The sequence below is a fragment of the Carcharodon carcharias genome, chromosome 12 (assembly GCF_017639515.1).
Source record: "Carcharodon carcharias isolate sCarCar2 chromosome 12, sCarCar2.pri, whole genome shotgun sequence".
NCBI classification, from domain to species: domain Eukaryota; kingdom Metazoa; phylum Chordata; class Chondrichthyes; order Lamniformes; family Lamnidae; genus Carcharodon; species Carcharodon carcharias.
The window spans coordinates 50632402-50644407 of record NC_054478.1 but is presented as its reverse complement, the minus strand read 5'-3'; the positions used below and the strand labels follow the sequence as shown (position 1 = coordinate 50644407).

The 12006-nt window shown below is 44.0% G+C and overlaps 1 protein-coding gene across 6 annotated transcripts in view; it reads right to left on the bottom strand.

The window, feature by feature from the left end:
- The window catches only part of LOC121284922 (nck-associated protein 5-like), a 716253-nt gene that overhangs the window by 92385 nt on the left and 611862 nt on the right, over positions 1-12006 (bottom strand). For all 6 annotated transcript variants that reach the window (XM_041200836.1, XM_041200840.1, XM_041200841.1 and 3 more), the window contains one exon: positions 844-1032. In XM_041200836.1, the coding sequence (XP_041056770.1) occupies positions 844-1032 (189 nt within the window). The remainder of the gene's footprint in view (positions 1-843; positions 1033-12006) is intronic.

The following is a 12006-nucleotide window of genomic DNA, read 5'->3' as shown; positions in this document are numbered from 1 at the left end:
TGTTGTAATTTTTGTACTCCTGTTTATTCACAAGTGGCTTCCTTCTTTTTTCAGACTTCCTAAACCATTATTTGTTCTTGGCATAAAGGTCCTGAAATTCCAGCTCGGATCAAGGCTATAGCGTGGGTATCTCTTGAAATTCCACCCTGATTTTTGCTTGAATTATTTTCTGGCTGGGGATGTCATTTTTTCACTCAAAGTCCCTTAACATAGGGCTGTATCTGGGGGTTGTGGCGGGGCAGTTGTGGCATGCACTGACTTCCCTAGAATATTCTTCCCTTTTATACCCTCGGTTCTCCATGGAACACTTGGCAGCTAAAAGCTAGCTGGTATATGTCCTGTTGAGGCCTGTAAAAGATTCCAAACCAAAGATGTTTGGTTTCAGAGAGGTTCAAAGACCCTTATGCTTCATGTGGAGCATAAAACTAGAAAAGGCAACTTCTTGTTGTGGTTTGTTGCTGCTCCCCCTCTCCACTGTTAGAGTGAGGTGACACCTTTCCAGCAATGCAATATTTAAACCATATGGATTTTGATAAACGAGTCCACATAGCAGCAATTTCCTGATGGTTCAGAATGGCTGACGCTTATGTACTCTTTCAGCTATAGATTACCCGTATGCCATTGCAGATGGTCTTATCCCCAGGATTTGGGACAACGTCTCCAGCCTGGGGATAGGGCAGATAGCTGTTTCACTGTACTACAGTTGTGCCAACAAAGTGGATCCCCAAGAAGTTTTAGGCCTGATGTTCTTAAAACTGGTTAATAGAAAGATCAGCCAGCTGTACTAACATTCTAGAATCATGTTTGTCAAATGAAGTTCACTTAATAAGACTCAAACTGTACCCTCTTACTGCATGTCTTTCCTTCATTCCAAGTAAAGGAGCCACTTGAATGTTCACTGCAGGCACTTGAAAGAGAGAGTTCACTGCTGCTACAGCTGCTCCTGGGATAAAGTTGGCTAGGTATTGCCAGATTTACCTGACTCTGGCACTTTAAAATGGGTACATTGATTGGTGTGTTCTCCAGAGCTCCCTGTTAATACAAAAATAGGATACTTGTCACACACTGGAATTGCTCCTCCCTTCATACTTGGAGCGGAATTTTAAGGCAGTGAGACTTCACATTCCTGCCAAAGCCAATGGAGTTTAGAATGGCTCACTGCATTCTAGCCTTGATTAATGTAGAAATTGCCCCTGTATTCATTGTTAAAATATCACTCCTAATGAACAGATATTTTTATTTCATTTCAAGTCCTCAGTGTTTCTCCCCTTTCACATGACTACATTTCAATTTTGTGGGCAGTGAAAATAAAAACGCAACAAAAGGAGTAACTTCTATCCTTCCAGTTCATGCTGCAATTGTTTCAAGACCTAGAGTGCTCACTTTTCCACCTTCATCCTACTCCAAATCTATTTCCCTATCTTCTTCCAAAATCAAGGTCAAACAAATCTATCTGACGTACGTGGTGCATCGCCATGCAGCAGTAGGATGCAGGATCCCAAGAAGAAGAAACTAATCCTGCAAGTTCTGGAAATCTATTTACATTGGAAACAAGCAGCAGATTAATCAGGGGCTGGCAAAAAAAAAGTTAATATTTTCGGAGTAGATCCTGGCTTAGTCATGACAAAGCATTAATCCATCTTTTCACATTTCAGTGACCTTTTCTGTTGTTCCAGCATTTTCTGGATTATTTTGCAGGTTGCAAAGATTTGCTCCTCATTAAGGAATATAAACATGATTGATTCTAGCCTCTGTTTTTGTTTTGGATTTCCAGCGTCCGCAGTTTTTTGTTTTTATTTTGATTCTGGCCTGTAGGATTCTGAACAAAGAGCAAGATTTTGCAGGTATTTCCCACATGAGCTTGAGATATATTGTACCGATTCTGTTATTAAAATTAATGTTTCATATGCAGAAACTCAGAAATGTATTTTTCTATTAACATCTATTCTATCAAATCAGTTTCAAACTTCAAAGATGTATTACATTCAATGGCAATGATTTCTATCTTGTTCAAAGCGATACATGTTGAATAAATTAAAATTTAATTATGCCAAATAAAAAAAAATGCAAGACTGTGTTATACAAATCAAAGCATCGGTTGATTCTTTCATAAAGGAGAGAAATATAATTCAAATGATTTGATATCACCAGATGCCACAATACAGCTAAGTTTGACAGACTCTAGGGAAAATTTTGCGCAGAGCACATTGTAAACAGACAATGTCATTCATGGTCTCCAACTCCTAATCAATTCAAGGTTCAATTACAACTTGGGTATGAGAAAACAACAATAGCAAAACTGAACCAGGTTTAAAACTACAGTAATGCTAAAAAGATACTGGAGATATCTTTGAATATACTAAACATCATTTGAAGTAAGGCTAGCTGATTTAGTAGAATACTTTTGGATCTCATTATATATTCACTGCTGGGGATAGCAGATATGTGCCTTTAAATATCCAGACCATCAACATGAATGTCTCTCTGTTGGGTTATAATATTTGACAATCTATTGGGAGAAATGGAAACAGAGAAAGCCAAATGCAGATTACATGATTATTTTGACATCATCTCCAATTTGTCTGCAAGAATGAGCCTCAGCTCCCTGTATCTTGCCATTTTAATTCTCCTTTCAATTTTCACTTTGATCTTTCAGTCATTGGTCTTTTACTCAGTCCTAACAAAGCTCAACACAAACTTCAGGAACAGCATCAATGGATGCTGGTGATATGAGGTGGGTCAATTGATGCCTGGTGGGAGAATGTTGGCATTTTTGTTGTAGGAGTGATTGGGGGTTGGGCCCTTGTTTTATTTTCTCTTTATGTAGCATGCTGGACCTGCTGTGCTTCACCACAGATGCTGACTGACTGGTTGTGTGCTACCAACCAATTCTGATTTTGTTTCCAATTTCAAGTATTTGAGATTTCTTGCTTCTTTTATTACCTGAAGATCATTGCATTGTACACTTCTCCTTAGATACGCAAGATATTTTATGCTAGTTCATTGCCTGGTTCTGAGTGGCACTGAAACATTAGGCTCCTGGGAAATGTTAAAAAAGTAGACAGACTGGCTTGGATAATAGAATATTTGATATTCTAATGCTCGTTTAATCTAACCTATTTCCAGAATGGGGTTGAAGACTTTGTCCTATATTTTTCAAATGAAAGGTCCGAAGCATCCTTAGCTGGGGAAAAGTGAACTGACTGAATGCTGCAGATCCTGGTGCTTTGTCTGGCTTGGAAGCATGAGAACATTGCCTCAATTTTTCCATAAAGATAAAATTGAGCTGGCCATGAAACAGGCCAGAGTGAACACACACAGGGTTGTACGATAGGCATCCTATCCTAATTTAAATAGGCTAGCCTCACACAAGACAGTGTGATTTGCAGTATACTTAGTAAAGATCGAGTGAAGTGTCAGATTGTAAAGCATGTTAGCTCTAAAAGCAAATTTTGGTGGTGGCAGAAAAGTGGTCTAGTTGTTCACAATATCACAGTCGATAAAGTTGGTGCAGGTTGGAGCCGCAGGTCAAAAATCACGTGCAATCTTCAGTGGGAGGAGGCAGCTGGCCAAGATCCTGGCTCGAAAATAATTTCCTGGTATCAGAAGGGAGGCAAAGGTAAATGTGCTTTTCACTGCAGTGCACATGGGAATAACCACAACTCTGGGACATGGCATTTCAAAACTGTATACAGCATTCTTTCACATGATAAAACTGCATGCTGCATCTTTCTTTCAGGTGAAGATGGCAGAGGTGGCAAAGCAAACATATGGGCCAGGATAAAAACAAAAATACTTGGAAAAACTCAGCAGGTCTGACAGCATCTGCGGAGAGGAACACAGTTAACGTTTTGAGTCCGTGTGACTCTTCAACAGAACTAAGGAAAAATAGAAAAGAGGGTGAAATATAAGCTGGTTTAAGGGGGGGCGGGGGGGTGGGTCAGGATATTTAGGTCGCGTGCGGGGGATGCGGCCCGCTTGCCGACATGTAAAATGATGCAGGATGACGTCGGGCGGAACCCCGTCATTTCAATTTTCAGGTCGGTGGGGGCGCAGCCGAATCAACTGTGCGCCCGCTGACCTGTCAACTGCCAATTGAGGCCATTTAAAAAGTAACTGACGTAATTAATGAACCTGCCCGTCCAACCTTAAGGCTGGCGGGCAGGCTGGGAGCCCTGGCGGGCTTCAGAAAAAGCATGAAACCTCATCCACGGCTGGGATGAGATTTCATGAGGGTTTTAAAAAATTTAATAAATGTTTGATTAAAAGTGCTGGACATGTCCCAAGTGATGTGACAGTGTCACATTAGGGGACATGTCAGGAAAATTTTATTTTTGCCCCTTTACCATTTTAAAATTTGGCACCAATCTCCCTGAGGCAGCACTTAGGCTCAGGGAGATGAGTGCACTCTTTCACACACATGCACAAAAGAGCACACTCTTGGCTGAGGGACTCCGCCACCCTCCCCCCCACCCCTGCCCACACAGGGAATGTGTAGCACTTCCTGATGGACATCACCCTGGGCGGGCCTTAATTAGCCAGCCCATGTAAAATGGCGGCTCGCCCCCCTATTGGGGGCACCAATTGGAGGCGCGCCCACGTGCGCCTGCTCCTGCACTTCCCCTCCCAATGATCATGGAACTCCTCCATTATCTAGGGTTATTTTAGTGAATCAACAATCATGGATGCATAATTTAGCTTGGGTCCATTAACGGTATTCTGCACCAATGATTTTTTTTCCCAAATGAGTGCGCACTGTGATACACCAGACAATGAAGCATAATGGCCAGGCTGTGCTGCATGGCAGAAGTCCTTGGGATAGCTTGAAAGCGTATTTTAGTGAGAAAACTTATACAGGAAGATTAATCCTTGCTTCAGATATTGCTCAGTGATGTTTCAGAGATAAGATACCATCTAAACATTAATTGAGTGCAAACCCTTTCTGTTCATGTAGGCCAGGAGATTGATGTGAAGAATTGTAACACTTACATGGATGCCATCTACAAAGGTTTGCACTTGAAGGAACCTTGTCATTCAGTGAAACTGAATGCTGAACAGGATCAATATGAAAGTGATGATGTTGTTGCTCCTTTCAGACATAGCTTTGGAGAATTACTTGATACATATGTGCGTATCAGACCATGTAACATGACAGATGTCCTTGGGATAGCTTGAAAGGATCTGTTCGCAAGAAGACTCTACAGTAAGAGTCAACCTTGCTCCAAATATTGCCTGCAGGGCAACCTGCAGTGAATGGTAGTACTCAGTGGCAACGTGTCTTGTGAAACATAAGTGGTAAAAGGCAGATCTGCTCTGACGTGTCAAGTGCATGCTGGAAGAAAGAAGCTTCTCTATGCAAATTCCAGGGTAATGATGAATGTGAACAAAATGCATCAAGTGTCCTGGTACCTGCTTACATTGGTCAACTTATTAACTTCTCTTTCTCATATAAATCACTCAGTGCATTTAGAACTCCCAAATGAATATCTATGCTCACGGCTTTATATGAGATGACTTAAATGACAATATCAGCAAGAGTTATGAAAGGAAAATATTGCCAAGAAAATATTCCTGAAAATGGCAGGCTACCCAACAAAAATAACTGATGCTAAAAAGAGGTAAATATTTCATCCAACAACTGAAACCACTCTATAGGAATCCTGCCTGAGCAAACTAGGGCCGGGAATTTCCGTGTTCGGTGGTGTGAGCGGACAATACAGCCAGGAAGTCAAAAGTCGGTTTCATGATGTCATTGAACCAGTTTGTGATCGTCTGCTGCGCCTGCTGGCAGGCCTCGTTCCCCACCACCGAACATCAGGAAACTCATTGAAATACATCAGCATATCATTATAAGGCCAGCCTGGCGGACTTATCCCAACCCTCCCACCCTGCTGGATTATCCATCATGTCGGTGAGAAAACACACTAGCCAGAATTTTTCCCATCAGCGATTTGGGGGCAGGGCCCGCTTGCCGACGGGAAAATGATGCGGAATGACGTTGGGAGGAACCCCTAACGTCATCCCGGTCCCTTTAAATGTTTAGGAAGGCGGGCGGATAGCGAAATCAGCTGTCTGCCCGCCGACCTGTCAATGGCCAATTAAGGCCTTTAACGGGCTAATTAAGATCATTAAAGACCTGCCCGTCCAATCTTAAGGCTGGCGGGCAGGCTAGGAGACCCAGCGGGCTTCTGGAAAAACATGAAACTTCATCCTCATAAGGTTTCATGTCCGCTTTTAAAAAGTTTAATAAAGTTTATGTCATTTTTATTAACATGTCCCATCTCGTATGACATTGTCACATGAGGGGGACACGTTAATAATATTTTTATTTTTCTATTTTTTAACTTTTGTGCACTGTCACTAAACTCCCTAAGGCAGCACTTAGCCTCAAGGAGATGTGAGCTCTTTCGTGTGCATGCGCGAAGGAGCGCACTTTGACAAATGGGGATTCCCTCCTCCCTGCACAGGAAGCGCATAGCGCATAGCGCTTCCCATCGGGGATGCCGCTGGACAGGCCTTAATTGGCCCGCCCACTCAAAATGGCGACAGGTCCCGTTTCAGTGGCAGTGGTCGGCTGTCCACCCGCCACCCCAGACGGTGGGGCCCGCACGCCATCCGAAGGCAAAATTCTGCCCACTATGCTTCACAACAACATATATAAGGCATGCACTTGGCAGGCTGCACTTCGCTTGGGACTTCAAGGTTTGTTTGCCTACCTTGCTTCAGTCAGCACTTACAGTCATCAGCACCAGGCTTCACAGACAGCATCACATCACTTTTAGTGGGGATCACGGGTAGGTCTTTACTTATCAGATCAGCCATATGTGGATGGCTTTTCAATGGCTGCCTGGCAAGTTCTTGCTTGGGGAAGGGGAAGAAGTGGCCTCAGGCAAGGGAAGAGGCTGCAGGGCAAGTGCTGTACTGGGGAAGTGGGGGTATCCCAGGGTATGTGTGGGGACACGTGCTGATCTGTGCAAATGGCCTCAAGATGGTGAGGGGTGAGGAGGCAGTTTCCAGAGGAGATGAGGCGAGATGGTGATGTGAGGTGTGTGTGCGAGAGTGAATGGTGATGTCCCTTGAGCTGGCAGTGAGGGAGATGCCAGTGAATATGTGATCGCCTTGTCAGTGTGTGAGTTTAGATTGATGAGATGGTTGCTTTACCCTGGGTGAGATCATTCATCCGTTTTCTGCACTCGATGGCTGACTTCTTGCATGCAGCATTGGCAATAACCACCTCTGCCACTGCCCCTCAAGCTGGAGTGGTGAGACTGATGGGCCTCCTACAGCCAGAGTGGGGGGTAGATGAAATCACGGCGAGTTTCCACGAGGTTCAGAAGGCATCATGGGGATGTGTCACTGAATTGGGAGGCTGCACTCTTCTTGGTGTTTGGGGTGAGTAGCTGCAGTTTATATAGAGTCATAGGGGTCCACTCAGCCCATCAAGTCTGTGCTGGTCAAACAAGCACCTAACTATTCTAATCCCATTTTCCAGCACTAGCCCATAGCCTTGTATGCCATGGCAACACAAGTGCACATCCAAATACTTCTTAAATGTAATGGGGGTTTCTGCTTCTACCACCCTTTCAGGCAGAGAGTTTCAGGTTCCCACCACCCTCTGGTGAAAAAAATTCTTCCTCATATCCCCTCTAAACCTCCTGCTCCTTACCTTAAATCTTTGCCCCCTGATTATTGATCCTTCCACTAAGGGGAAAAGTTCCTTCCTGTCTACCCTATCTATGCACCTCATAATTTTATACACCTCAATCATGTCCCCACTCAATCTCCTCTGCTCCAAGGAAAATAACCCCAGTCTATCCAATCTCTCCTCGTAACTAAAACTCTCCAGCCCAGGCAACATCTTGGTAAATCTCTGCACAATATCCAGTGTAATCACATCTTTCCTACAATGCGGATTCCAGAACTGCATGCAATATTCTAGCTGTGGCCTAACCAGCGTTTTATACAGTTCTAGCATAACCTTCCTGCTCCTATATTCTATGCCTCAGCTAATAAAGGTAAGTATCCTATATACCTTCTTGACCACCTTATCTACCTGTCCCGCTAACTTAAGGGACCGGTGGACATGCACACCAAGGTCCCTCTGATCCTGGGTACTTCCCAGGGTCCTACCATTCTTCGTGTATTCCCGTGCCTTGTTTGTCCTGCCCAAGTGCATCACCTCACACATATCAGGATTAAATTCCATTTACCACTGATCAGCCCATCTGACCAGCCCATCTATATCCTCCTGTAATCTAAGGCTATCCTCCTCACTATTTACCACCCCACCAATTTTCATGTCGTCCGCGAACTTACTGACCAGCCCTCCTACATTCAAGTCTAAATCATTCATTTATACCACAAACAAGAAGGGACCCAACACCAATCCTTGTGCAGCCCCACTGGACACAGGCATCCAGTCACAAAAAATCCCCTCGACCAAGAATTTGCCAAATTGCCTTGGATCCCATGGGCTTTTACCTTTGTTATCAGTTTCCCATGCGGGACCTTATCAAAAGCCTTGCTGAAGTCCAAGTAGACTACATCAAATGCATTGCCTTCATCTACACACCTGGTCACCTCTTCAAAAAATTTAATCAAATTGGTCAGACATGGCCTCCCCTTAACAAAACCATGCTGACTGTCCTTGATTAATCCCTACCTCTCCAATTGTAGATTAATTCTGTCCCTCAGAATTGCTTCCAATAGTTTCCCCATCACTGAGGTTAGACTGATTGGCCTGTAGTTCCCTGGTTTATCCCTTCCTTCCTACTTGAATAAAAGTACCACATTGGCTGCCCTCCAGTCCTCTGGCACCTTTCCTGTGGCCAGAGAAGTATTGAAAATTATTGCCAGCGCCCCTGCTATCTCCTCCCTTGCCTCACTCAACAGCTGGGATAAATTTCATCCCGGTCTGGAGATTGATCTACTTTTAAGCTTGCCAGACCACTTAGAACCTCCTCCCTTTCTATGCTAATTTCTTTAATTATATCACAGTCCTTCTGCTTGATTCCCATACCCAAATCCCTCTCACTTGTAAACACCGACACAAAGTATTCATCTAGAACCCTATGTCTTCCGGCTCCACACACAAATTACCATTGTGGTCCTTAATGGGTCCTACTCTTTCCCTAGTTATCCTCTTACTCTTTAGGTACTGGTAAAATAACTTTGGATTTTCCTTTATTTTACCTGCCAATGTTTTCTCATGCCCCCTTTTTGCTCTCCTAATTTCCTTTTTAAGATTCCCCCTACACATTCTATATTCCTCCAGGGCTTCCACTGTTTTGAGCCCTTGATACTTGCCATAAACCTCCCTTTTTCTCTTTATCCAATCCTGTATATCCCTTGACATCCAAGGTTCCCTGGATTTGTTGGTCCCACCCTTTATCTTTACTGGAATATGTTGGCCCTGTACTCTCCTTATTTCCTTATTGAATGAGTCTCACTGATCCGACGCAGATTTACCTAAAAGTAGCTGCTCCCAGTCCACTCTGGCTAAATCTTATCTTATTAAAATCGGCCTTCCCCCAATGTAGGACTCTGAGTTCTGGCCCAACCTTGTCCTTTTCCATAACAATCTTGAATCTAATGGAGTTATAATCACTATCTGCAAAATGCTCCCCCACTGATACCTCTGCCACTTGCCCCGCTTCATTCTCTAAAATTAAGTCCAGGACTGCCACCTCTCTTGTAGGACCTTTTACGTACTGGCTTAAAAAGCTCTCCTGGATGTATTTTAATAATTCAGCTCTCGCTAAACCTATCACACTATGACTAACCCAGTTAATGTTGGGGAAGTTGAAATCCCCCGCTTTTACTACCCTATTATTTTTACACTTCTGTGAAATTTGCCTACGTATCTGCTCTTCTATTTCTCTCTGACTGTTTGGGGGCCTATAGTATACTCCCAGCAATGTGATTGCTCCTTTTTTTGTTTTTCAGTTCTACCCATATGCTTCACTTAAGGAGCCTTCTAAAATGTCATCCCTCCTTACTCCTGCAATTGATTTCTTGATCAATACTACGATACCCTCTCCTCTTTTACCTCCTTCTCTGTCTCACCTGAATACCCTATATCCTGGAATATTGTGCTGCCAATCCTGCCCCTCTCTCAACCATGTCTATGTGACAGCAATGACATCATACTTCCATGTGTTAATTTGTGCCCTAAACTCATCTGCCTTAATCGTCAGACTCCTTGCATTAAAATAAATACAATCCAACCTTGCCAAACTCCCATGTGACTTAACTGGCCTATAATTTCTATGCCTTCCAGACTCATTTGCTCTCTCTTCTAATTTTGGCAATGCATCTCCCCTGCTGAACCTCCTCTCAGGATTCCAATTCCCTGCCAAGTTAGTTTAAACCCCGACCAACAGCACTAGCAAACCTCCCCGCAAGGATGTTGGTCCCATTCCAGATCAGGTACAACCTATCACCTTGTACAGGTCCCACCACCCCCATAAATGGTCCCAATGTCCCAGAAACCTAAAGCCCTCCCTCCTGCACCATCTCTCCAGCCACGCATTCATCTGGACTAACCTCCTATTTCTATACTCACTAGCACGTGGCACCAGAAGTGATCCAGAGATTACTACCTTTGAGGTCCTGTTTTTTAATCTGCTTCCTAGCTCCCTACATTCTGCTTGCAGGACCTCATTCCTCTTTCTACCTATGTCATTGGTACCAATATGTACTACGATCTCTGTCTGTTTGCCCACCCCTTTAGAATGCTCTGCAGCTATTCAGTGACACCCTTGACACTAAGGAGGCAACATACCATCCTGGAGTCACGTCTACGGCCACAGAAATGCCTGTCTGTTCCCCTTACTATCAAATCTCCGACCACTATTGCTCTTCCGCTCTTTTTCCTCCCCCCCTGTGCAGCTGGGCCACTCACGGTGCCATGAGCGTGGCTGCACTCTCCAGAGGAACCGTCACTCTCACTGTTTTCCAACACAGAAAAATGGTTCTCGAACGAGATGCACCCTGAGGATTTCCTGACTACCTGCCTGACACCTTTCTTCTGACTGATGATCACCCATTCCCTCTCTGTCTGCACTTCCGTAAGCTGTGGGGTGACCACATCTAAAAACGTGCTATCCACAAAACTCTCAGCCTCGCGGATGCACCTTAGCGCCTCCAGCTGCCACTCAAGCTCCGAAACCCAGAGCTCAAGTAGCTGCAGCTGGTGGCACTTCCTGTACATGTGGTCGGTCAAAGCGCAATAAACATCTAGGACTTCCCACATGTTGCAGGTGGCACATAACATGGGACTGAGCTGCCCTGCCATGCCTATAGTTGAAAAAAGATCCTTACTTTAAGTTAAATACAGTAAAAAGTTGTTATTTATGTACTTTAAATAAAAACTAGAACTCTTACATTTTCTTAGCTTAATCTATTTTAAACTGGAGAAAAATATTTACCCGCTACTCACCAATCAGCTCTCACCTTTGTGCTGACGTCACTTTTTGAAGCTTCCCCACACTGTGCTGGTTCTGATCTCCCCACCGCTCTCTTGTGCTGTCTTGTGATGTCACTCTTGTTATTTTCAACAAGAACTGACTGCAGGACACTCTTCCCAGACTGCTTCACCATAATGCTGACTGCAGGACACTCTTCTTGCATGAGGAAGTGGCGAAGTAACGGTGTGGTGGGAAAATCGGAGGTCGCACCACCAGCGAGACAGTTGTATAATTAATGAGACGGGAATGGGACAAAAAGCCGCCACTGCGGCCGGCAGGTAAAACATCCTTTTTCCCCGCCCCCTATCACACTTAGTAAAAGTCTGGGACCATTCCGCCCTTTCAGTTCAAGTACAAGCCACTACCCATTCGCAAAACAATGATGACATTTGCTTATGCATACAGTTCCCCGATACCTATGAAAGTAAACACTTAGAGTTTGTCAAATAAGAAGAAAGTTCAGTTATGAAGTAGAGGAACTAATCTTATGCTTTTCAGTAAATAGCTTTGTTCCTCATTTTTAACTGCATTTACGCTA